At 31.2% G+C, this 27,795-nt stretch overlaps 1 protein-coding gene across 15 annotated transcripts in view; it reads left to right on the top strand.

The window, feature by feature from the left end:
- LOC145285966 (casein kinase I-like) overlaps positions 1–27,795 on the top strand; it is a 205,235-nt gene that overhangs the window by 114,278 nt on the left and 63,162 nt on the right. For 7 of the 15 annotated variants that reach the window (XM_080134496.1, XM_080134503.1, XM_080134495.1 and 4 more), the window contains exons 6-8: positions 4,546–4,716; positions 9,199–9,347; positions 18,867–18,950. In XM_080134496.1, the coding sequence (XP_079990622.1) occupies positions 4,546–4,716; positions 9,199–9,347; positions 18,867–18,950 (404 nt within the window). Of the gene's footprint in view, positions 1–4,545; positions 4,717–9,198; positions 9,352–18,866; positions 18,951–27,795 lie in introns of all 15 variants that reach the window. The other 8 variants (XM_080134500.1, XM_080134502.1, XM_080134507.1 and 5 more) reach the window with 2 other exon arrangements.

Here is a 27,795-nt window from a genome sequence, read left to right as displayed (position 1 = left end):
CTATAAACACTCCTGTATGGCTTTTTACAGTTGGAAGACTGAAATAACCACCCTGTTATCTTATCCATTTGTATTTAGGGTATTTAGAGATCTTTGGGGGATGTAAAAAGGGTCAAAACAATCCAAAAACGACAAAATTACGCTTTACGGTACATAACATATGAATCATTAGTTCATTCATCAATGATACTTTTTAGAAACATCGTAACTTTACTACATCAACTTCTCAGAAAGTAATTAATTGTAAATTGAACATTGAATGTCAATAAAATGCTGTCCAAGAAGAGTCTGAATTCATATTGTTCTCATAGTTACCCCAAAATTGATGAAAATGGCCCTCGATTCGCTATTTCTCGATTTGTAACCAATATATTGAATAACTTGATAAAAGGTATGAGTAATTAGCAAAGGAATTATTTTGTTATTTCAAGACAGCTTCACTTCACATTACTTTAAAATCATTCAACAGTAAAATATCAATATAATGCATTAAAGAGCTCGTCAATCACATCATTATTCTCTAGCACATATCCTCCACTTCAAATTGATCATCGTCCAAATCCAAACGATTGTGCAGTTCTTGCTCTGCCAGAAACCGTTCATGTTCCATATCGACGTGGAAAGTGTCAATGAGCCATTTGCGAGAGAGACTTTTGATCGACAAAGAATCTTCGTTCATGTACATCAAATTCATCAGGATTCACATCTTTTGAAAGTATATTGAGAAGGACATGGTGCTCTCGTTTCCATTTAATCATATTCACACGTCTGGAACCCTTTGCTTTGTAGACATCTTTGTCGTAAATTTTTAGCGATCGATCAAGTTTATGTTTTATCCCAGGTATTGTAACATAACGAACATCACTTCCAAAGGCTTTCTGCCACAATTGTAGTAATCGCAAGGAGAACTGGTGAATATGATTTTTCTGTGTCGTGGTACCATATTTGGCAGCATGATGGTATAGCTGGAAATGTCTTAATTATTAAATCATTTCTCTCTGATAGGTTCATAAGAGTAGTAGTTGATGGGCAAAAATCAGAAGCTCACAGTATAAATGCTGGAGTCCCTCAGGGGTCCATCCTGGGCCCAACTCTTTTCCTGATCTACATTAATGATCTTCCAAATCACATCCTTACATCATTCGTAGACATTTTTGCTGACGACACTACTATCTATGGTAGCACATCTAAGACAGTAAACGACCAAGTTCTCTCCGATTCTCTCTCCTCTGATCTTGATCACGTTGTACAATGGGGAAAGGAGTGGCTGGTTACTTTTAATGCATCTAAAACCAAGCTTCTATCTTTACATCATCAACATTCTGATCCCCATCTGGCATCAATTAAAATGAATGGCTCTCATCTTGGGGAGGCCTCAAGTTTTGACAAGCTTCTGGGCTTGACCTTTACTCCTGATCTTAAATGGAATACGTACATCAAATCTGTTGCCAAGGCCGCTGGAAAAATGGTCGGATCCTTCTATCGATCCAGTAGATATCTCACTGCTGATGCAATTCTCTATCTATATAAGAGCCAGATACGTCCAAGAATGGAATACTGTTGCCACATATGGGCAGGAGCTGCTAGAAAAGACTTGTCCTGCCTTGATAGGGTTTAAAATAGACTTTGTGGCCTGGTGGGAGATGTCCTTTTCTCTTCCCTGCAACCTCTATCTCACAGAAGAGATGTTGCGAGTTTGTCTCTGCTTTATTGTTATTTTCATGGAAAGTGTTCAACTGAGCTTCAATCTATGGTCCCCCCTCGCCAAACTTTCACAAGAAACACTAGACTAGCTGAAAACATTATCAATAATTTTCCCCACTCTTTATCTGTACCTAAACCTAAACATAGATTCCATGATCAAAGCTTCTTTCTTAGAACTGCACGCCGGTGGAATTGTCTTCCGTTTTCCTGCTTTCCAGCTGTCTATAATATGTTGTCTTCAAGTCCAACGTGAACAAGTTTCTGATGGGCCGTTCCACTTAAGTTAACAAATTTACCGAACTTCCATTACTATCGATTACTATATTGTCCTTTTGACTACTCTACACTCTTTAACCCTTATCCTTGAGTGGCCTATCGGCCTTGATAACTGGTGACGCCTTGTGTAAAAAAAAAAAAAAAAAAAAAGTCCAGAAACTTATTTAAGGCACCTTGTATGTGAAAGTACACTCATTAGTCGTAATCCAACAAAAAATTGTGATCCATGGTTGTTTACATGATTTGAATATTGGTGATCAAAGGACAAACTAAAGGGTTTTTTTTTTTTTTCTATTTATTAAATTACACATGGATTCTCTGTGTCAGAAATAAGTGGATTAAAATTTTTTTGCCATTGGCCACTTACATTTCTGTATTTGCCAAGAGATATATATTCATATGAAAACAACAGCAGAAGCTGTCCGGTGCTGCTTTATCAGCCAATGTCAAAGTTAAGAAATATATGTAATAATACTAGATCTACCTGTGACCCATTGAGTCGCAAGTACATCCACTATATTCATTTTCACCAGAATTTGATGTCCCTGGGAACTTTTGGGGCTAAATGTGGGGGGGAGTGCAAATGCTGAACTTAGTCATTTTTTTATACCTCGTTCACTGTGCACTCAAAAAATAAAAATGATTCTGAAGAATTCAAATAATATAAGTAAAAATAAGTCGCTTTATCTATATATCTATAAAAGTGAACGTGTCTGTGTACATTTCCCTACGCAATAACTCTGTCAATTTTTAGTCTACAGATTCGAAATTTGATATACAGGGTACTGAGATTTGGGAAAATCTATGTGATCGGTTTTCCGCCAGAAATTTGGCTGTTAAGGGGTCAAAGTTCAACGATTTGACCTTTGAGAACTCTACCAAACACCTCCGACAATTTTGGGTCTAAACACTTGAAATTTTAGATATAGGTTCCTTGAACATGGATCAAACTTAATAACTTGATTTGAGCCCCAAAAAATGTTAAGGGGTCATAATAGGGGTCAAAGTTAAAAAAAATTGACTTTTTTTTTTTTTGCTCAACATACACCTCCAAACACCTGAGCAACGCCGGGCACCCATGCTAGTTCTTTTATAGAATTAAAAAAAAACTTATACCATCTAATTTGCATATATGCCTGTGCATACATAAATTAGATGCCATGCTGAAAAAGTATTGTTGCTCTTCCTCTAAATGCGCACAGATATTAAAAAATATTAAAAAGTGATTGGATCAACTTAGTGAGAGGGGGCAAGGGAAATGCATAAATAATTAAGAGATTGGTGACTTTGTTCAGCAAATTATAAATTATGTCTAATTAAAAAAAATCAACATGGATTTTTTTCTTTCTTTTCGAAACATAACTCAATTCTAGAACTAAAGAATATTTTAAGATGTATTTTATTTTAAAAGTATATAGGAAAATCATCTTAGGTTAAACCAACTTTGAAATATACATTTGTAATTCACATTGTCATATTTTTTATGTACGCAATAGTTTTGCCGATGGTAAAACATTGGGTGTTGATAGAATGTAGAAAACAGACACTACACTTTGGTCTTGGCCAAAAAGCTAAAGAATTGTTTTTTGACTAGGTATTTTTAAATGAATAAAAGAAACTTATTTATTCTATTATTGTATTATTTTTTTAATGGAGATTGGTAGTGTGCTGTCAGTTATGTTGTTATAAGACTGTCCTCCCAGGAAGTACCCCCTCTTTTGTTTTTAAGGGGTAAGTGTAATCCTCCCAGGTACCTTTGAGGGAGGGCGTAATGTATTATCTGTTCAGTTGTCATGAGGCCATTTTCCCAGGTATTACTTTCTCCTTTTTATTGGGGTAGGGGTAGTGTAGTATCTTTTTATGTTTTTATAATACCATACATGCAAGCATGATATATTCTTTTGAATTCATATTAAATTTTTAGATGCATCCACACATCTTCGGAGGTAAGGGTATCAAAGATGTTTTTTCTGGATGATTTGAGATGGAATTACCCCTGGGCCTTGACAAGTGGGGACCCTATGTAAAAAAAAAAAAATTGCCATAAATTGGGTAATTTGAATTTTCTAATGTGAGAAGAGAAAAACTATTTTAAAAAATAAGTCAAATCAACCTTTGCATTGACTCATATAATAAACATATTTTTAAGAGCAATTTTTATTTTGTTTTGCTTTGAAAACTTGAATTTTCTAATTTTAATTTATCTCTTAATTGAACATCTTGTGATTTTAAGTTGGGCCGAAATAGTATTTAAGTTAACATATAAAGCTTTCATTCTGACAAGCAAATTTTTATTTATTTTGTATATTGATACTATAAGAATGTATTTCACTAGTTTATGTAAAAAACAAAAAAAACAACAGGTAATATATGGAAACATTTTTTGATTTTGACCAAAAAAAAATCAAAGCCAGCGAGTGTAATAATTTATCATTTTAATTAACAAGTATTAAGAGTTGTTGTCTCCTTTTGCAATTAACATTTCTTTTTCTATGTAAGTTTTTAAAATGTGCAAATAAAACAGAAAAACTAAAATGACTCCCCTTTTTAAATTTATTCTTTCAGAGCAAAGTAGACGAGATGATATGGAGTCTTTAGGCTATGTTTTCATGTATTTCTTGAGGGGAAGCTTGCCATGGCAGGGATTGAAAGCAGCAACAAAACGACAGAAGTATGAAAGAATAAGTGAAAAGAAAATGTCAACACCAATAGAAGAGCTGTGTAAAGGTTTCCCTTGTAAGTGTCATACTATTATTAAATTTTTTTTTATACTTCAAAAAAAAAATTAAATTCTATTTGTACTTGTACCTGTTTACATGCAGGAGTAGAAACATGCTATATATTTATAAAAGTGAATGTGTCTGTGTACATTTTCCTTCACAATAACTCTGTTAATTTTCCGTCTACAGACTTGAAATTTGATATACAGGGTACTGAGATTTGGGAAAATCTATGTGATCGGTTTTTTGTCCAGAAATTTAGCTGTTAAGGGATCAAAGTTCAACGATTTGACCTTTTGATAACTCTACCAAACTCCTAAGATAATTTTGGGTCTAAACACTTGAAATTTTAGATATAGGTTACTTGGCCATGGATCAAACTTAATAACTCGATTTGAGCCAAAAACAATAAATTTTAAGGGGTCATAATAGGGGTCAAAGTTAAAATATTTTTATTTATTTATTTTTTTTGCTTAGCATACACCTCCAAACACCCGGGCACCGCCGGGCACCCATGCTAGTGTGTGTGTGTGTGTGTATATATATATATATATATATAGCATGTTTCTACTCCTGCATGTATTACATATGTAACCAAACAGATAAAATGCGAATAAAAAAAAAAATGACACATATTTGCTCTGCAATAGTATTGAGCACTCTCTTCAGGTTTACCAAATATATATATATATATATATATATATATATATATATAGTGTGTGTGTGTGTGTGTGTGTGTGTGTGTGTGTGTGTGTGTGCAAATCATAAAATAAGTATTTTGAAATAAATTTTATTTTTATATAACTGCTTATATCTATTCTATATAAACATGTTTAACTTAAAAAGTGATAAAATATTGTTATTGTTTTAATTTGAAAAAAAAAAAACTTGAGTGATTGATAAACAATTTTTACTGGCAATATTTGAAAGTACAGATTTTATAAAATAACCAACTTCACAGGACTATAACAAAATTGAAGTTAAACAGAAAGCAAATTACCAGAAATACAAAGAAAGTGTTGCATCGTGAACTCCACAGACTAATTGTATCATGATAAAAGGAACTTTGTGTGTGTGAGTTCATTCTCTAAGACACAAAAACGGCTGGGCCAATTTAAAAAAAAAATTCACACAATGGTACTTGATGTGTCTGGGAGTGTTCTTATATAGGTTTTGTATCAGAATGCTTTTGATAAGCATCGAAAATTGATAATCGAAAAAGTTTAAAGAAGGAAGCCTGATTTTGACCCCAATTTTACACTTTTATACAACCTAACATCACAATTGCATTTAAGTTTTATTACCGCACAAGGATAAAAGCCTAGCACATAAAATCAGCAGTAGGTTATCTGATAAGACAGGGGCGCGTTCAAAATGAAGGTGTTTGTTTAGGGCACAATTGAACCATGATACTTGACTTTCGCATTTTAAACTTTAATTTAAGCCATGATATAAACATAATTTAATAAAATCAACAGTAGATTTCACTACAGTGCAATGTGAACCAAGTTATTGATAGAGGTATGTGAAGTTTCCTTTCTGTGCATCGCAGTGGTTCCCAACTAGAGCAAGCAAACAATCAATAAATTTGATTGAACAATGAACAATTTCACTGATTTCGATGACAATAAATCATTTGTTGATCCTTATTCAATCCCCGGCAATGTCAGGTCTCCTGCTAGTGTGTGTGTGTGTGTGTGTATGTGTGTGTGTGTGTATATATATATATATATATATAACTGTGTGTAAAAAGGTTTAGGGAGAATTGATACTTCATTGACTCTTTAAGTATTCCAACACTAGAATCATTGGTCTAATTAAACATACAATTGAAAATGGAAATCATTTGTGATGTTTATCGGTTCAATTTTATAAATTACTAGCTGGGGGTACCCGACGATGCCCGGGTGTTTTGAGGTAAATCAAAACGGGGGGGGGGGGAAATAATTTTAAAAAATGTTTTGGTAGGTGACTATAAGGATCGAACCCGAACCCTTGAGGCAAACTTGGAAATTAAAGTATGAAAAAAAAAAATGTGCGACGTTAACCATTGGGCCACCGCGACATACAACGGAGATACGTTTGAATTTATTTATTTAACTATTAAAAACAGGTGGACGCAATAAAAGTTAACTCTGCTGCTTCCATTGGACCTAATTAAGAAGGTCAAATAGAAGTCACGCAGCGTTTGTGTTTCTTTACCCAAATTTGACTGTTTTTTTCCCCTCGACAGATGTTGGGGAGAGGGAAACCAGCTCCCAATTGTCCAGATTGAATAGCAATTGTCTGATATACACGATTGATCAAAGCTGATTGCTTCTGGACGTTTTTCCCGGCGCGATGGCGAACAACACGTCCGTTTGAGTTTAGTTTCACTTTATTTATACTAAAAAGCTCAACATGCGAGAAGCCAAAATAGCAATAATTTTGTAAAACTCAACGTAAATAAATCTAGATGCTACGTGCGTTCTCAAATCCTAGATATTATTATCTACGGCCTATATAAATACTTCTAAGCGATCGTAAGCCCCCCAGGAGCGTGTGCGAGAAAAGCCTTTGCGAGACATACACGAAATGGTCACGCACATTTTGCCTTTTATATATATAGACTAGCGAGGGGTACCCGGGTGTTTGGAGGTGTGTAAAAAAAAAAAAAAAAAGTAAGTATGAGGATCGAACCCAAACCGTTGAGGCAAAGTTGTAAATTAAAAGTGTGAAAAAAAAAAGTGCGACGTTAACCATTGCCCCACCGCGAGATGCTAACGGAAACACGTTTGATTTTATTTAATTACTTGGATTTAGTAGGTGCTCGTTTTAATGAGTTAATGAGGTCAAGTTTGACTGCGGGATAGTATTCATTTACTGCTGAACGCTTTTTTTCCCCTCCCCAAGATATTATGGGAAAAAGACTAACCCACATGCGGCGAGCGACAAATATTGAATATTTATCTTCCCGAAATCGAGCAAATTAAATAGACAGGCGAGCTTCGTTGTTAACTGTGAGATATTACGATTTATATGTGATATAAAAAGTTTTAAAAAGTTGTGAAGCGAGTGACCGCTTCTCTGAAAAAAGCCTTTTGTTGACATACAGAAAAAGCCAACATACGTACATACATACATACATTTTCGCTTTTATATATATATAGATTACTTTCTCATGGATTTATTTACTGCTGCTGCTATTAAAATTCAGACTAAACATGGTTATAGACATAAGTAATAAATGGAAAAATTGTAACTATAACACAGTAAAAACAACATAAGTATTTGATTCCTGGTACGATGCTCTAACCAGGTAAGAGCCAGATACCACCCAAGATGAAATACTGTTACCACATATGGAGAGGTGCCACTTGGAGTATTCTTTTTTGCTTAACAGTTCAAATAAGATTAACTTTGCAATCTAGTAGGATATGATCTCTTCTATTGTAAAATTTTATAACAAGAGCTTTCTCACAGAGGAGACGTTGCTAGTCTTTCGATACTCGTTTTGATGAAAACGTTTGACTGAGCTTCACTCTCTGGTTCCTTTTGTAAAATTTTATAACAAGAGCTTTTCTATCACCACTAAGAAAGTTCCTTTCTTCCTTTATGTACCTAACATCAAATGGAATTTCCATGAACAGAGTTTATTTTTAAGAACTTGTCCGTGGAACATGCTGCCACAATATTGCTTCCATGAGGGTTACAACATTGTCAGCTTTACATTTAATGTCAAACACTTTTCATAAATCATCTTTGTAAGTTGTCAAATTCTATTTATTTTCATAAAATAAAGAATAGAAGGATTCATTTACTTACCATTTCTTCACTTCAAACTTTTCCTTGCTCATAATTTTGAACATTTGTTTCTCATGGCGAGAAAAGTAATTGGTCAATTTGAATGGAATGCAGCGATGAATGGCCTTTTCTTTCTTTTGATTAATTGTCAAATTTCATCACAGAAATATGGGAACAATCCCTTTTCTTTAGCAAAAGTTGGTAAAAATAGCCTGTCGATGCCAGTAATATTTTTTTTACAACTTCACTCACTCAAAATTCTTCGAATTAAGCATATAGATTATGGTTTATTTATCAATTCTAAAGTATTAATTCTGTTATATAATAAACAAGATTGCTTGTGCAAAATTCTCCCTAAATTAAAACCAAAATTTAAAAAAAAAAAAATCTGTATAATGTCTGTGATGTAAAGAAAATATTGTATGCTTTCTCTAAAATCTTAGACCTCCTACCCCTCAGCATATGTTTTAAATTTATGGTTGAAAAATAAAATGAAAAATCTTTCTCAAACTTTTTAAACTCTAAGGTTGACTTCAAGTCTAACTTCTACTTCATAAGACAGTTTTTTTTTTTTTTAGGAAAGAACTGGGGAACATTTTATATATCACAATCTATTCTAATATTTTTAACTAATCCACATTTATGAACAAGTTATTTGTTATGAATGAGTATAAAGTTAATTTTTGTCATTAAAAGGTAATTTTTATCTTTTCAGCTGAATTTGCTACCTATTTGAATTTCTGTCGGTCTTTACGGTTTGATGATAAACCTGATTATTCCTATTTGAGGCAGCTCTTTAGAAATCTCTTCCATCGGCAAGGATTTACTTACGATTACGTTTTTGATTGGAATTTGCTGAAATTTGTAAGTACAAATTGTTCACTATTATTTTTTATCCTTTCGTGAACATCTTCATTTTTCAGATGACAATTTTTGGTGCATTTCCTGACTAAAAAAAAAAAAATTTTTTTTAAATACTAAAAAATTTTTATGTACTAGTCACTGGAATGAAACAAGCATGTCATATTCCAGAAATCACATAAATTGATCAAGTAGGTTTTTACTTAGAAAATCAAATTTTATGAAGAAGTAATTCTGTTGTCTCTGTCATTTTTAGCATTCATCACTGATTAACTCCTCCTTAAAAACTTCTCCAGAAATAGATCAAAATCAGTGTTATAATAGGTATGATTTACTGCCAATCGTTAAAAATTGTTTAAAAAAAAAATGATTTTCTATTTAAAAAAAAAACAAAAAAAAAAAAAAAAAACACTTATCAATTACTGACCTGTAACCGGGTTTGGTTGTGTGCATACTTTTAAAAATATTACTTTTGAAAATAACAAATTTTTAATCCTTAATATTTGACTATTTTTCCGGGCAATAGGAATGTATTTTGTACAATAGTTCCCATATTACAAATAACAATGAATTCTTCCTCTTACTACGAAAACCAAATGAATATGCCTCTCGGTGTTATGCACACATTGCAGTCAGAATAATTTGCAACTACTCTCTTTATTATGCTGTATTTGTCTATCTTTTCAATATATTTTTATTTCCACAAAATACTGAGTTGTCTTTCTTCCAAACCCTTACCGATCCACAACACTCTTATCGTTCTAATTATTTTCTATTTTTATTGGAATTTGTCAATTTCAGTTGAAAGATTAAGAACTATTTTAAGAAAGATTTCAATATATTGCAATATACACATAGAAGAAAGGGTCTTTAACCTAATATATACATATATATCTAAGAATATTTTTCAAAAAAGGATCACAGTAAAGGGCATAAAAGGAAATTAAGTATTTAACCCCCTCCCCTTTTCACTTGGTTAAATCCCTTTCTTTTACAAAGAAAAAATTTGGAATTTCATTTGAGACTACGGATTTCAATTTTAATCTTGAAATTTCTTTGAATGACTGACGCAATTTTCTGATGCTCAGATCCAATAAAAACAACTTTGGATTAAGTTTTTCTTTTTAAAATTACAATTATTAAAAAAAAAAAAAAAAAAAAAACACTGTTTCTTAGCTGTGTGACTGGTATAATTCAAAAAGAACAATGATTTTTTTCTATTAAACGAAATAAAATGGAAAGTTGTCAATTCAGCTAATTTGGGACAATTAAAATTGTTATAAGTCAGGACGATGATTTTTATATAAAAAGAAATTTAGTCAGTTTAACATAAGGAAATTTAGTTGGGACCCACTGAATGCACCCATGGAAATCGCCAGTACATTAAAAACATATCACCATCATTGATATTGGAAATTTCTTTTGAAATGTTTCAAACAATTACGTGATTACCCCGCCCCCACCCCATTTAAACTTTGTTCTGAAGGTGCTAAATTTGGTAGTGCCAACACACACACATAAAAAAAAAAAAAAAAAAATGACTGAATTCAGCATTAATTAACCTGAAATGGGTTGGTATGACGTTAGAAAAAAATCAAACCAAACAGTATGAATAAATATTTGAAGATATAAAGAACTTGAAGCCAAAATTTTTTTACCAAAATAACGGAATTTGGCATTAAATAACGTGGAATGATCAATATGTTGTAAAACAAAATTGAATCCGAAAACAAACACGAATCAAAATTAATGGAAGGGTTTGAATTTTTTTTTTTGCATTTTTTCAATTTTTTTTTTTCTTTTACAATATTTTACGATTGCACTACATTTTAATAAATAGGCAAATAATTAGATTTAATTTATCGCCTTTCACTTTAAAGTCTCTGCTTTAACTTTTTTTTTCTTTTTAATTCAAACAAGGCCCATTGCCATTAAGACATCAAAGGCTATTATAAATTAGGGTTCAGATTTATAGGGCATCCTAAGTGAAGAGTTGTCTAGCAAGATGCTTGTTCACATTACATTTAAATTTCTGCATCTTGATACAGTTGAAGCAGGAAGGAAATTCTGAAGGCCATACATTTGTAGACCTCTATAATGAAGGGATGTGATTTTGTTGCTAGACAGGTTTGTATTTATGTTAAGGAAACAAGTGCAACAAATTCATCAGAGCACATTCAGTCAGTCTATTGAAATACTTGTGAAACAAGCAACATTGTGGCACTAAGACTGAAGCCTGGTAGTGTGTGGTCTATTAGGTTAGAGACCCTTTTTTGGGATTCTGTCCAAGAAAAGAGAGTAGTAGTTGGTGCACCAACCCAGATGTGACAGCAATACTCCATGCCTGCATGAATCATGACCTTGTAGAGATATAGAATACTGGCAAGTGAGAGAAGTTTTCTAGCCTATTATAGGGAGCCCATTTTTTTGCAGTAGACTTGGGCAGTATTTTCTATGTGTTTATTGCAATTAATTTTTCCTGTGAATGTTAGGCTGAGGAGTTTGAACATTGGGCTCTTAAGAAGGGTACTATCAGGCATGATAATTGATAGGGTTTCTTATAATTGTTGAAGGAACGTGGCTTTTTCTTTGCAGCATTAAATATAACCATCCAATTTGGCCCTATTCTCCAACTTGGAATAAAAATTTTACTTGCCTATTGTCAAGGCAAAAAAATCTTAACTCCTCCTTAAATGTGGACTATGCAAGGCTCTTCCTTGCATAATTCTACTGTATAGATTAAAAACTTGCCCTGTGCTGCCAACATTTAGAATGTTGAAGCATTTAATTACTGGTGTCTCTTCACTGGTTTCTTATCATTGACTACATTCCCAAACATCACAAAATGCTCGAGTTGCCAGAGCCCTAACCTTGAAGAATTTTCTAAGAAACACAAGTGGTTTGATCACATTTTAAGTTTGCTAACACACTCGCCAAATGGACATATAATAAATAAGGTTAAGTAGATGCTTTTTAAAGGACCAATAGTAAATTTTTTTTAAAGAATTTGAGAAAAAATTTATAATTATTATTGATCTCCGAATAACATAAATTTTTAAATGTTTTATTTACTTTATTAGTTGGCACCCAGAGATGTCTTTATGTATTACTCGCTATGTTTTTTTTCCCAAATGCTTATACCATGGTACGTATTGTATCATAAACAATGTATTGTGATATATATTATATAGTGATCTATCGTGTTACATGCTGACAAATGTTGCTTTGTGTAAAATTTGTTGCAATTATGTTGTAGTTTATGAACCTATAAATATTATAGTATTAGTAATAGCAATATTAACATTTTTACTTGTATGACGCATTTGATAAAATAATAATAAAAAAAGTGAGATATGATGACAAATGCCCAAAACAGGCTGTCAAGCCAGTTGCTTTGTTTTATACATTATTTTTTTTATCAACCATAAAATCCCGGAGTCGTTACTTTTTTTTTTTTTTTTTTTTTTTTTCCATTTATCCCTCCCCCATGTAATTTCTTGTGGGGAAAATGTTTATGCTTTTGGAAATGTATTTCTGTGAATGGATATAGTTAATTTAATAAAATGTTTCTGCAATAAAATCAATTTGGCATCTTACGAAATGTTAAGATCAAAATCCCATGCATATTATTTGGATTATTCGGAAAAATGTTTTCATCTTGAGTATTATTTTCACGGTTCAATCCATGTAACCTCCAACCTTTTTCAAGTGTATCTTGTTGAACTTAAGGGATCTTTCTGTTGAATTCTGAAATCTGTACAGAAATATTGAAAATAACACTTAAGGTAAGAACAGTACTCCGACCAAATATAAATTATCAATCCTCATCTCAAAAATTGAGAAACATGAAATCCCATAGTTTTGAGGGTTTTTTTTTTTTTTTTTTTTTCAGGCAGAAGATATCTTTAACATTTTATTATATAGAAGTATGAACTTTTAATAATTGGCTTTGTGTATATATTTTTGGTAATCTTTAAGTAGTAATTTTGAAAATACTTTTAGTGATTTTGTTAAAATAAAGTAAAAAAAAAAAAAAAAAAAAATCAGTTTATAGTACAAAGTAAAACATCTGATTTATTTTTTTTTTCTTTTAATTTGGAATTGAAATTTAAAGTGAATTTAGAAAAGGTTAGAATGTTTTTATAAAGTTTTCAAAATTGCAAAAAGAATTTAATCTGAAAGCAAATAGTCTTTAATTATATTATGTTGTAATGTCATTGCCTCCTCACGTGTCGACAATGCTTTTTTTTTTTTGAGAGAGAGAACAAATTTATTGAAAAAGAAATATATTTTGTATTATATAAAGAGCAGTTGTCTGTGTTTGTATGTCTGGCTAAAAACTACAAAAAAGCACATGAAGTTGGTATATTCTTGATTGCTAGTTTCTATATAAAGTAAATTTACTCTATGGTTTCTTTATCAATAAATTTCTTAAATATTTTATTCTGGTTTGTCAGTTCTTCACATGGATCATTGCAACATGTTATTTAGAAGAATAAAATATTTGATTTGTTTCCTTTCAGAAAATATTTTTGCCACATTAGAATTATTCTCAAATAGCTACAATCTATATAAAAAAAAAAAAAAGTCGGAGAGTGTAACTGTATTCAGAGTTACTTCCCTTTTGATCGGAACACCCAAAAGCAAAACAAATTGTAATCGGGTAATGCTGAGTAGATAGAGCTAGTAATATAGAACTGGTTATACCTATCCAGTATTGCACAGAAGTAGTTTTTTTTTTTTATATACAAAGGAATGGAAATTAAATTTGGTGATTTTAATTTTATAATAAAAGTAATTTGTGAAAAAAAAAAGTTTTTTAAAATTGTTTTAGTAAAGGGAAGAATGTGGTATGATTGCATATTTAATCTGTTTTGGTAAGGGAAAATGTCTCCACTGTAACAGTTTTCTGAGTCATAATAAGTATTTTAAGAAAAAAAATTGACACAAAATCAAACATTTATGCCAATAACTTAGTGGAAGGAAAAAGTTAAAAAAAAAAAAAAAAAAAAAAATGGTTGCTTAAAGATAACAAATTTAAGCATATTTCAAATAAGTAACTTTTGGTTTTTATTTTATTTTTGGAATATCTTTTTATAGTTGTATTGATATAATTTTAATTAGTCAGAATTTTATTTACTCTTCGCTGGTTCACTTGTTTATTATTTTCTAATATGGTAAACTCCAGCGGCTTCAATGTCTTTTTATTCCCACCCCCAGCCACCTGCGGTTGATGGCTGACATGTTAGTTTATCTGCTGCTGTTGTTTTATGAAAAGATTATCCTCCTATGAAGATTCTTTTTCTTTATAATGATATTTATCATCAGCACATTATTGTAAAGTCTATTCAATTTTGACCTTTATGGACTAACCTTTTTTTTTTTTTTTTTTTTTTATTAGTCCTTTTAACAATTATTAAATGATGTGACTCTTTCAGTTCTTGTAAATCAATTATTAAGGAAGTTGCTTTTATTGTCCCCGCTAATCTTCATGATCTGACTAGGTAGATCATGATAATATTAAAATGGGTCATTTTTTAACACTAATCTGCATTTTCACTTGGTTATTCTCAGTTTGATTTTTCATATGAAGTTGATCAGTAACTAGTTTTTTTTTTTTTGTTTTTTTTTTTTGACATTTAGATCTTAAAAAAATGTTTCTTTAAAAGAAAAATTTGCAATATATGCAATTTTTTCTTTTATATTTTAAGAAAAAAAAATTATATATCCAATTGCAAAATTGCTTTTTTCTTTTATATATTCAATTTTTTTCTTTTCTACAAACTTTTGGCATTGTGTGATGATTAAACCAACTCTACTAGATACTGAAATCGATAATACCAAAAAGCATGGTCTGTCATCTGCTTCAAAACAGTTGAGAAACAAATGTGACAATTATGTGGGAGACTATTTCCTCTACAAAAGTTAACTTGACTTTAACCATTAAGCTAAGCTTGAAAGTGGATGACATGAACACAATTCCTTCAGAGAATATTAAGTATACAATGACCAAAGAAAAATTACCAACACTTTGCTACACAAGAAGACTTGATGAACAAGAACCCTGAAGTACCAAACCAAATGCAGATCATTAATATTTGGCTGGACATCTGTTTTAGACAAAGAAACACCAGCCAGAAGAGCATTGAAAGAATCGTAAAAATCATGCTTTGTTGTCGTATATTCAGGGAAACTTTGTTGTCGTATATTCAGGGAAACTTTGTTGTCATATATTCAGGGAAACTTTGTTGTCATATATTCAGGGAAACTTTGTTGTCATATATTCAGGGAAACTTTGTTGTCGTATATTCAGGGAAACTTTGTTGTCGTATATTCAGGGAAACTTTGTTGTCGTATATTCGGAGAAACTTTGTTGTCGTATATTCAGGGAAACTTTGTTGTCGTATATTCAGGGAAACTTTGTTGTGGTATATTCGGGGGAAACTTTGTTGTGGTATATTCGGGGGAAACTTTGTTGTGGTATATTCGGGGGAAACTTTGTTGTGGTATATTCGGGGGAAACTTTGTTGTGGTATATTCGGGGGAAACTTTGTTGTGGTATATTCGGGGGAAACTTTGTTGTGGTATATTCGGGGGAAACTTTGTTGTGGTATATTCGGGGGAAACTTTGTTGTGGTATATTCGGGGGAAACTTTGTTGTGGTATATTCGGGGGAAACTTTGTTGTGGTATATTCGGGGGAAACTTTGTTGTGGTATATTCGGGGGAAACTTTGTTGTGGTATATTCGGGGGAAACTTTGTTGTGGTATATTCGGGGGAAACTTTGTTGTGGTATATTCGGGGGAAACTTTGTTGTGGTATATTCGGGGGAAACTTTGTTGTGGTATATTCGGGGGAAACTTTGTTGTGGTATATTCAGAGAGTAGCGATGCAAATTACATAGCCAATCAATCTCTGATAAAAGATTTTGTAACGACTGGATTTGATGGTACGAGACTGTTAGAACCATCAAATTGCAGTGCATAATGTAGATGTAAAGAAGAGAGAAACCTTGTTTAAACTGGTTAATACAATCATCCTTTTACTTTAAGGATCAACTTTAATCTAGCATTGCCCAGAATTAACCAATAACACTATATTATCTTTTACGTTTTTCTTTTTATTACATTTCATATATGTAATTGTGGAGTCTGGGATCCAATGATATACTTAGCATTAATTGGTAGGGATGTAAATAAAGTAACAATTATTGAACTTTTGGTAAATTTATATTCTTTAATCCTAATCCTTAAGATACATCTGGCATTTTCTGAGAATCCATGATAGCTTGCGTGTACTTTGTATCCAAGGCCAGAATGTTAAGTTTGATTTTTAATTTTGATAATTTTCAAGTTATAAAGTAAAATATACGTTTTAAAGATGTCAAGCGTGAATACTAATTCTACAACAATGGTTTATCCTGTTTTATAAAGTGACATATTTATCAAAGTACTTTAGGTAATGTTCTTTATACATATGTATGACATATTTATCAAAGTACTCTGGGTAATGTTCTTTATACATATGTTAAAAACTGGTGATGGGGGAAATTCCAATATTTTTCCTGATTCCAATAAATATACTAAAGTTATGTTTAAAAAGTCAACTGATAGTAAAACTTCATTAATGAATAATGAATGTTCATTTTCGTTTTAAAGAAGCAAACATTTGCACATCAATAAATGAATTTACTTAGCTATTTTCAAAGGAGGAGAAACAAGATTAGAATGCTTAAATTTAAAAATGGTTGTTTGAAAATAAATATAATTTATTTTAGTTTAATTTAGATTAAGAAAAACTTGTGATTTTTTTTATAAACCTTATTATATGGCGTGTAGTTTACAAAGAATGACAATGATGTCTCAATTATAGAGAAAGAAGTCAACAAAATACAAAGTTTACTTATTAAATACATTTTAGATGTTCTCAATTGAATAAAAATTTTCCTTTCATTTCTGTTATTCGAAAGAATTTTCTTTATTTCAAAGTTTATTTTTAAAATATTTTTGTGTCTAATTTGTCAAACTATTTATCTTTTTAACAAATAAATACTTCAAAGTAATATGTTTTAATACTGCACTTTATCTTTTCTGTGCTATGGAAAAATCCTAGACAGTCAATTTTTATTTTTGTCGCAATCCAGAGTGCCCTCTTTTTGAAGAGTTGGATCCCAATCTTAAAAACTGACGTTGTGTCTAACCCTGCCCTCATGAAGAGACAATTAAATAGGATCACACATAACAACATTCTCAACTAAATTTCCCCCTCCAAAATGAGATTCAATGTTTTAGGTGATTATGTCTAAATACTCTGAAAAACTTGGCAGAAGGAGAAAAAAAATATTTTAGAATTTTGATTGGGATATACATACATACTTACATTTTTATGTTGGCAAATTTTAACTTTTATGTTGTCTCAAAGCAGTGTACTTGTGTCTAATAGAAAGAAAATGAAGCAACTGCCAAACTGTTTCAATGATATTAATAACCAAGAATCATTTCATTAATCGTTTTTGATTTTATTGCCTTCTCTTTCTGCCTCAATCCACTTTTTAAAAATTTTGTTTTACAACCATGTGAAAACTCAAAATCCAAAAACTGCTGCCAAAGTGTGTTCTTGCACAGAGCCATGGAAGTCTTTAAATTCACTAATTTCTTTCTACTTAATTCAACCCTACACAAAGCTTTTCATGGTCAAACTTCAAAGGTTTCTTTTATTTTTCCACACATTTTTTAACCACCTTTTGTAAAGTCGTTTGTAAAGACATTTGCCATACAAAAACCGGCCATATATAAGAGTAAGTCATTTTAAAAAGATTTTAATTTAATTATCAATAATTAATTTTTTTCTTGACAGAAATGCTTTAATTTTTAAACATTTTTCAGAACCTTGTAAATCAGCTTCTTTCATTTAAAGGCTACTAAGTGAATTTCTCTTTTGTAATTTTTTTTAACACTAAATTTACATTATACTTTGCTGTTATCTGTATATATTAGATTTGCTTGTAGTTAAAAAAAAAATTATAAGTATACTAACAGAAAATTAAGTTGAACATTTTTAAAATCGAAAATCGAACAAAATTTTTTCTGATATCACAAAAACTTCTGATACCGATTAACCATCTCAGCACTAGTCAATTCCCTAGAAATTTTTTAACAGACAAGAATTAATTATATGTATGGTTTAAATTTACTTATTAAAAATGCATGGAACTTTGGAGAAGGAAAATTGTATTTATAAAATTTTAGTTTAATTGCATATTTAAATAGCTAGATATCTTCTATTAATCGGTGCTTTTTTTCCTCCCGCTTGTTTTTTTTTTTTTTTTTTTTTTAAACAATCTCTTACTATTTTATGCAAACTTAAAATGTCTGTTTTGATGTTTACTAATATTTGGCAATGTCTCTATATTTGTCACTTGAATATAACTGTATTTTTATGTTGTAGCTAAGTGGTTAAATACCTCTGAACAATTACTCTCCACTTGCTCATTTAGTTTTGTAAAATATATATCCTATTCAGGAAAAGGAAATCTGGACGTCTTTGGTTGGGAAAAACCTGCCAAGCAGTAGACGTTGGCAAACTGCTGCTGTTGATTTATTAAAGATGAGTATATTTCTCAAAAGGCTCAGCATTTGCTTTTTATTAGGGTCTGCTGAGGTTTGTCAGATGCTGTCATGTCTACTCTTTCCTCTCTTTTGTCATTTATTTGATACCCACCCTCCAACTTGCTACACTTTTTTTGTTCTCTCTACCCAATCTAATAATCATCATGACTGACTCATTGATTATCATACGTTTTGGTTGAAAAGTTTTATTTATATTTCTTTTTAATTATAGATTGAATATTGAATTTATATTCGTCACTTGGTCTCTAAGTTTTTTTTCTATTGGTTGCTTTTGCAATGTATTGGATACATTATAGAAACTGGCTATGAAAGTATTATTTATTTAAGCAAAGAAAAAGAAACCTTAAAAAAGCACACATACAAAACAAAAACCGCCATCACCTTGGGATTATGTCCTTTGGCACCAAAATCAAAAGATTCTTGGCCATTTTTGAAATGCCCTTTTCCCTGTTGATTGTAGTATGATGCAGTTCTAAGTAGTGATGTGACGATTAATCGGAATCGTTAATCGTAAGAAGCGTGTATTGGGGGGTGGGAATCGGAATCGCATCGTTAAAAAATACCTTAGATTTATGATTCTTTCATTATGATTCTCTTATATTTTTAAGTTGAACTGTTTGTTTGAAGTGAGATTAATGCTCTCAAAAATTTATGATAAAAACGTCATAGAACTTTCATAACATATTTAATATGATGTACAAGAATTTTATTAACTACTTTAAAGGTAATCTTTTTTTATCTTAATGAGTTTCAAAATTTATTTGAATTTTTTCTTTAATTCTTTGAATTAAAAAAAAAAAATTAATAAATGCTTCTCTACATTAAAAACTGACCATGTGTGTCTGTCCTCGTGGGGAGGCAAGTAAATAGGAAGTAATATGGCATCTGAAAAACATTTTTCGACCACCATAAAGGTATTACAATGCATTTAAATCCTGAAGAATTTCTGCCATGCGCACTTGTTGTTCTAAGTTAATTAGCCACTACTTGTGTTTAAAAGTTAAAAGAAAAAAAAAGTACTTTAAAATCGTAAAAACACTAAAGCTTTTTTCGTTTTGGAAGGGAGGGTTCAGGCGCCCCTATTATCCCAAAGAATCAACTATGTAAACACTTTGCAATATTTTTCAATAATTATTTAATAAAAGAATTCTTTATAATCAATTTTTATTTAAAATTAAGGTGCTCCTACACTTTATCGCCAAAATTGGAGACACCATTTTATTTCATGCACCTGCTGTCCAAATCCAAGGGAGAAATCAGTATTTAAACTATGGCCGAAGTTAGAAATAAATAACAAAAAAATTAAACTTCCAGAAAGGACTATGAAAAAACGTAAATAAAGTGAAAGAGAACATATATCCATAATTGGAAATGTTTCGATTTAATTAATGAAAACAGGGAAAGTTTTTCATGAAAAACAGAAAATGAAATGGCATATTCATAATTGTTTAAACTGGGCGAGCACCATTTGAAAACCAAAGCATTTATTGTATAAAAATTTATCAAAATATAATTGTAAAAACATTTATTGAAAAGTTTGCATAAGAAAATATAATTTTAATAAAACAATTTTGTAATGAAAGCAACATTTGGATTCTTATAAAATAGTTTGTTTGTTTTTTTAACAAATAAATAATTCTAACTATTAAATAAAGTAATAAATGTTAATTTATTCTTTCCGGAAGCAATCGTTCTCCAGTTTAATTTTTTTGTTATTTATTTCATGCTTCGGCTATATTTTAAAATAATTTCTCCCTTGCATTTAAACTGCAGGTGCATGAAATAAAATGGCGTCTCCAGTTTCAGTGATAAAGTGTAGAAGTACCAAAATTAAGAAATTATTTTCTAAAATATTTTGTTTATATATGTTTACATTTTGTTAAGTAAAATTAATTTTAAAAATATTGTTTATATCCATCTACATTGAAAAGGGTTATTTTTTGGTATTTCCACCGGTTGTTAACTTGAATTTTCCAAATGTCCGAACGAGACTCGTCTGCCGGACCTACTTATCATCTAAGCTTCACCGATTTTTGTTTTTTGCCCCCCCCCCAGTTTATGTAATTATAAACAGGAAAATTGGTGAAAGTCAAAATGGAATCCGCGCTATTTTAAAATATTATTTTCAAGTTTAATTAAAGTTTTACGATACCCATTTCTTATTGTTTTTGTATTCTTTTATTTTTATTTATTTTGTTTTTTTGCCGGATTTAACAAACAAAATGAAAGAAAAAAAAAAAAAATGGTGCTTATGCACTTATGTCACCGTTATTTATTTATTTATTTTTTTATGGTTTAAGTGCCTCGCCCAATGTTTGAAGAGTTTCTAATTTTTTTTTAAAGGAAAATTGGTGAAAGTAAAAAAATTAGCACTTGTAGCGATAAACAAAAAGCTTTAGCGTGTATGTACCTCATGGAATGTCATAGATCGAAACATTAATAATTAACATAATTAAAGTTTTACGATACCTGTTCTTATTAAATTGTTAGGTGAAAGTACCCGCGCTATTTTTAAATAGTATTTTTAAGTTTAATTACAGTTTTACGATAGTTATTTTTATTAAATTGTTAGATGAAAGTACAGAATAGGTACACAACACCCTCTCGTCCCCATGTTAAGAATGGCTTCCTAAATAATGTCATTATTTCAGCACGGTTCAATAAGTGCATGAGGATCTTTTATTTTCTTGAGTAAAATAAAAACTATTCGACAAGAACACTACTGTTTTTGTTTTAATAATTTTTTATTCAAAAATAAAAAATAAAAATTTCAATTGTTCAAAACATGTTTTTTTTTTTTTTCCAAAGCTTATTGGGATTTTTTTTTAATTACCATATTTTTCATGAACATGCTCTAAAAATGTTATATCGACATGAGACCATTTCATTTTTCCTGATCCCGATATGTATTTCAGTCCTCTTTTAATACGAGGCAAGTAGGCTTCAATATTGTTGGTGCAAACACCAGTAAGTAAAATTTTGTGAATGGTTTACAGTCCCGTGAATGTAATTAAACTTGAAAATAATATTTAAAAATAGCGTGGACTCCATTTTGACTTTCACCAATTTTCCTGTTAATAATTATCAAAATTAGCAAAAACCGTCCTCTCATGATGAGTCTGCTTCTACGCATGCGTCATACGACGTCGTAACCTGATTTACTTTAAATATTTGAAAAAGCGCCACAACGTCGTCTTAGCTCAGTTGCTTAGAGCGCGGCCTCATTATCTAAATGTTTTGAGCTTGAATCGTGGTGTGAGATGTCTTCTTTTTTTTTTTTCTTTTTTTTTCTGATTTTTAAAAATTTTAATATTGAAACAGGGTTATTTAAGCCATTTTTCACGTTTTTTTTTTTTTTTTGGTTTGTTTTTTTTTTTTTTTTCTTTTTTTTTACTTTGCTTATTCTTAGGTTTTCATTAACACCCCACACCCCCGGCCCACCACATACACCCAAAAACACCCGGGCAACGCCGGGTACTCACCGCTTTTTTGTTTTTAAATTTTAATATTGAAACGGGGTTATTTAAGCCATTTTTCACATTTTAGAGGGGGAGGGGGTATTTTTCAGATTTTTTAAAGAAGTTTTAACGTTCGTTTTTCTGTTTTCTTTTTTGTTTTTCCGACTTTTACATTTAACGTGGTTCGTTTGTCTTACGTTAGTTTTTTTTTTTTTTTTTTTTTTTTCGATTTTTAACTTTTTTTTTAATATTTAAAAATATTTACTTCGCTTATTCTTATGTTTTGATTACCCCTTCCCCCTCCACCGACCAAACACACACACCTCTAAACACCCGGGCAACGCTGGGTACGCCCCGCTAATCTATATAAAAGGCAAAATGTGTGTGACCATTTCATGTATGTCTCGCAAAGGCTTCTTTCACCGACGGTCCTGGGGTCGTTACTATCACTTAGAACTGTTTATATATAGATAATATCTAGGATTTGGGAACGTGGGTCGCCTCTAGATTTATTTACGTTGACTTTTATGAGATTCGCGCTATTTCGCTCTGTCGCCTGTTTGTCCTGCTTTTTAGTATAAATAAAGTGAAACTAAATTCAAACGGTGTCTTCTCGGCATCGCGCCCGGAAACGTCCAGAAGCAATCAGCTTTGATCAATGTGGGGCCAAACTCCTGGTTTCCCCCTCCCCAACCTCTTGGGGAAAAAAACTAATAGAAGCAGCAGAGTTAACTTTTATTGCGCCCACGTGTCAATTTTGTTTTTAATAGTTAAATAAATAAATTCAAACGTGTTTCCATTGTATGTCGCGGTGGCCCAGTGGTTAACGTCGCAGGTTTTCTTTTTTCACACTTTAATTTCCAACTTTGCTTCACAGGTTTGGGTTCGATCCTCATACTCACCTACCAAAACTATTTTTTTTATATTTTAAACCCCCAAGGAGTTTTGATTTACCCAAAACCACACACACCTCCAAACACCTGGGCAAAGCCGGGTACCCCCCCCCCCCCGGCGAGTTTTCAATAAAAGCAATTGTACAAAAAAAAATCAAATCGTTTTCGAAATTCCCTTAATTGTGTTTCCACTTTTTTGCTGTATCAAATTCTTTCGCTACACAAAAACTTTTGATTATATAATGGTATATTTCAAAACAACAATTCCATCGGAATCATACTTGGTATCGGAATCGTTAAACATTTTCCTGGAATTGGAATCTGAAAAAATTTAGGAATCGTTCCAACACTAGTTTTAAGGCACTGGCTCCTCAATTCCATTTTCCGATTTTAGTTTCATTTCTCGCTGTGGGAGACAAATCCATCCAATGTTAATAAAATTTTTAGTATTTAAAGTAACTTACTTAAAATAATTATTTTCAATAAAATAAAACTATTTCATATTAACATTTGTTCCAAAGTTTTTTTTTCCATTTCTCCAAATTATCAAAACAGTTTATGCTTAATTCTGTGATACAAAGGATTTTTAAATAATCTGTGTGCATTATATATGTAGTGCTCTACTTGTATTGGCTATCATCCGGATTGAACTGGCTTCCTCCTGATCTCAAACCACCACAGTCCAGTTTCGTCAATTTGGGTCAGGTCACAGGATATGGCTAACCACTCTCGATTCCGTTGCTAGAGACCAACTACTTGTGGGCACAATAGCACTGCCAGATCATCCTTAATTGTTGTCGTCCAGGTTTTCAGCTTCCCACCAACACGTTTGCATCAGTTAGAAAGATATAGTGCTCTGCAAAAAAATTCACAAACAGTTTTCGGTATACCTAATTCACATATTTATTTTTTAAACAGTTTCTAATAAATTGATATTTTATAACATTTGTAATTTGCATTGTCATATTTTCTTACATATACACAATAGGTTTGTTAATAATGAAATGTTTGAGAGAATGTTGAGAACAGATACTACACTTATCACATAGAGTAAAAAAATTCTACAAAACAAAAAATTAGGCACAGGCCACTCAAAAATTGAGGCGGGGGTTCTGTGGCTATCTGTACTTTTAGTTGGGCTATGCTAATCCTAACTAGAGTTCTCATTCACCATAATAGTCCTCCTTAAGATTCCCAAATCAAATAGCTCAAAAGGCCAAGGAGCCATAAAAAATATGTTTATGACTGTTCATTTTTTAAATGAACAAAAAAAAAAAACCCACTTTAATCTATTGTATTATCTTTCAATTGAAGTGGTTAGTGTAGTATTTGTTCTGTTATAAGGCCATCTTTCCAGGGATTTTTTTTTTGTTAGGGGAGGGAGTAGTGTAATACTGTTTCTCTATTCATGATATAAAACTTATAATGCCTGTAAAGGCATTATCTTCTTTTATCAGGGTTTCCATCCAGGTATTACCTCGTGTTTTGGAGAGGGTATTTTATCTATTCTGTTGTCATGATACCATCCTACTAGTCATTACGTCCTCCTTTAAGGGTAGTGTATATGTATGCCAACAGTATTCACCCTAGTCTAGTTGAACCAGCTTCTTCCCAAAGAGTTAGTGTTGAATGCCACAAGCAGTTTCTAGTCGCATGTATATCTCGGTCATGGAAAATAAAAATGTTAGGTTTTTGCAGTTCTTCCAGGGAGGTGTCAATGTTCAATAAGAGGTAGTGTTCGTTTATATTGCTACTATCTCCTGTGGCATTGACTTCCTCATTTTTTTAAGAGGTAGGGTAATCCTCTCCAGTGTTATCATCTTCGGCTTGCAAAAAATATGTGACTGAAGGGAAGCATTTATTTGCTAGTTAATTAATAAATGCTGAGAATTTTTTAATTTGGATTTTTTTTTTAATAAGCATTATATACTTTTTGATTAAACAACAAAAAAATAAATTTAAAAAAAAATTACTTTTATTGTTATTGATTGTCCTTGGATTAAACCTGAATTGTTTGGTAGAATTTAATGGTTGTTTGCACACAAATTACTCAGTTCTTCAAATAGTTTGATCATTCAAATGAAGTTGTACAAATGTTATTTAAGGAATGCTGGAATCCATATAAAATAAAGTAGTTAACCACCTCAGCAGAAATAATCTTCTTAGTGACATGCAATATGGTTTCCGTTTTGCTAGATCTACAGCAGATGTGCTAACGGTTATATCTCATGATTAGTGAATCTCTCGACAAAGGCTTCCTTTCTAGGGCATTTGCTCTTGATACATCAAAGGCCTTTGATAGGGTATGGCATAAAAGTTTACTTCACAAGATCCCCAAGGCCTTCGATAAGGTATGGCATAAGGGCCTACTTCACAAGATTTCCAGCTATGGTATTACTGGAAATGTTTTCTCAACTATTAAATCATTTCTCTCTGATTAGCTCATAAGAGTAGTGGTTAATGGACAGAAATCAGAATATTACAGTATTAATCAGAGTATTACAGGATTAATGCTGGAGTCCCTCAGGGGTCCCTCCTGGGCCCAACTCTCTTCCTGATCTACATGAATGATCTCCCAAAACATACTTAAATCATTCGTTGACATCTATGCTGATGACACGACCATCTACGGCAACACATCAAAGGCCGTAAATGACAAAGTTCTCTCTGATTCTCTCTCCTCTGATCTTGAGCGCATGGTACAATGGGGAAGAGGTGGCTGGTTACTTTTAATGCATCTAAAACCAAGCTCCTATCTTTACATCATCAATGCTCTGATCCCCATCTGATTTGTCTCTAATTTTTTTTTTTCACTTTTTTTAATGTTAAAATTACATTCAATCATTTAAAAGTATGAAAAATTCATAATTTTTTTTATCTTCCATTTAACAAACTTGACAAAGCATTATTTATACATATTCATTTTCAAAATGGACGAATTTGATCGGCTATAAAATCTTCCATTTGATTCTATTTTAACTTTTCTTATTTAAAGCTTTTGTTTTTTCTTTTTTTTTTTTTCCTCTAGAAATCATTCAAACAAAATGATTTAATAAGATCATTTTAGTCTTTTCTTTTAATATTGAAACTGAATATTGATCGTTTTCATCATTTTTTACTATCATTGATTATATTTTTGGTTCTTGTTCAGAATTTTTTTTTTTTTCACTTTGGAGTCACCACTTATCAAGGCCTGAAGGCCACTCGAGGATAAGGATCAAGGAAAATACGGTTGTAGTGTAGTAATTGTAAATTGTGTAGAATTTGATTATTTATGGGGACAGCTCAACAAGAACTTGTTTACATTGGATTTAAAGTCTATCATGTTGTATTCAACCATTTCTCCATATTAAAAACAAGACTAAATAAAAATCTGTATGATGTATGTACCCATGATGAAACAAAAACATAGTAGTTCTATTATAAAGAAAGTCGTGCCTAAGCGATTAATAAGAATTTGTAGGCATTACAACATAAATATTGCAGGTTTTGAGCTATCTCCCTTTGTTCCTTGAGTATTTTCAAATGGTGGGTAAGATAGTCCCTCTTTGAGTACTCATAAAATTTGATTTTCTTATTTAAAAATAAAACAAGTTGATCAATTTACATGATTTTTGGAATATTATATTTTTGTTTCATCACTGGTACGTACATCATACAAATTTTTCTTTTTTCTTTATTCTTTATTTTTGTTTTTTAATATGTGGAAAATTTTAATCAGTGATAGTCAAAACTGGTGAAAAAGATCAGTGTTTTGAATATTAATTAAAAGCAACAAAAGTGATTTATTTTTTTTGGGGGGGGGGTCGAGTTGATATTTTGATTTATCAATAATAGAATTGATTTTATTTGTCATGATTTTCTTGTGGATTATCTTAATATTTATAAATATATAATTTTTTTTTTTTTTTTTTTTTTTTTTTTTAGCAAAGTGTATTTAGGCAGTAAACATGGGTTGTTTTATAAGATCAACGTGGAACACTTTAGTCCTGTTTTCAGTAACATTTTATGTGCTGATAACCCCGCTCCCATGAAATCTCAAAGAAATTTCCAATTAATGTTTTAATGCTATTATTACCATTTGTTATATTTCACAAGCTACTTTCAAGAAATTAGATGTTAATATCAATATCAGTAATAATTAATCTTAATCATAATAAAATTATTGATGCCAGTATAAGAAATACATGTTTGATGATACCAAAATAACTATAATTCTGGTCTTTCAAAGCTGAATCAGAATGAAAATCTTGTCAAATGATTATGGTTTATATATTTGATAGTATATTGCTTATTTTAAGTTTTGTGAGCACAGTTTCTTGCACACATACACACTATATAGTATAAATGCTTTATGTGTCTGTCTACATAAATGCATACATGTTTCAACTATAGCCAAATGACTAAGTTACATTTGACCAAGAACTGAAATAAAAATGGTTATGATTTGAAGAAATCATCTCAAGATGAG

This window comes from Euprymna scolopes, chromosome 10 (genome assembly GCF_053919585.1).
Source record: "Euprymna scolopes isolate OS-2025 chromosome 10, ASM5391958v1, whole genome shotgun sequence".
NCBI classification, from domain to species: domain Eukaryota; kingdom Metazoa; phylum Mollusca; class Cephalopoda; order Sepiida; family Sepiolidae; genus Euprymna; species Euprymna scolopes.
This window is presented reverse-complemented; position numbering and strand designations above follow the sequence as displayed.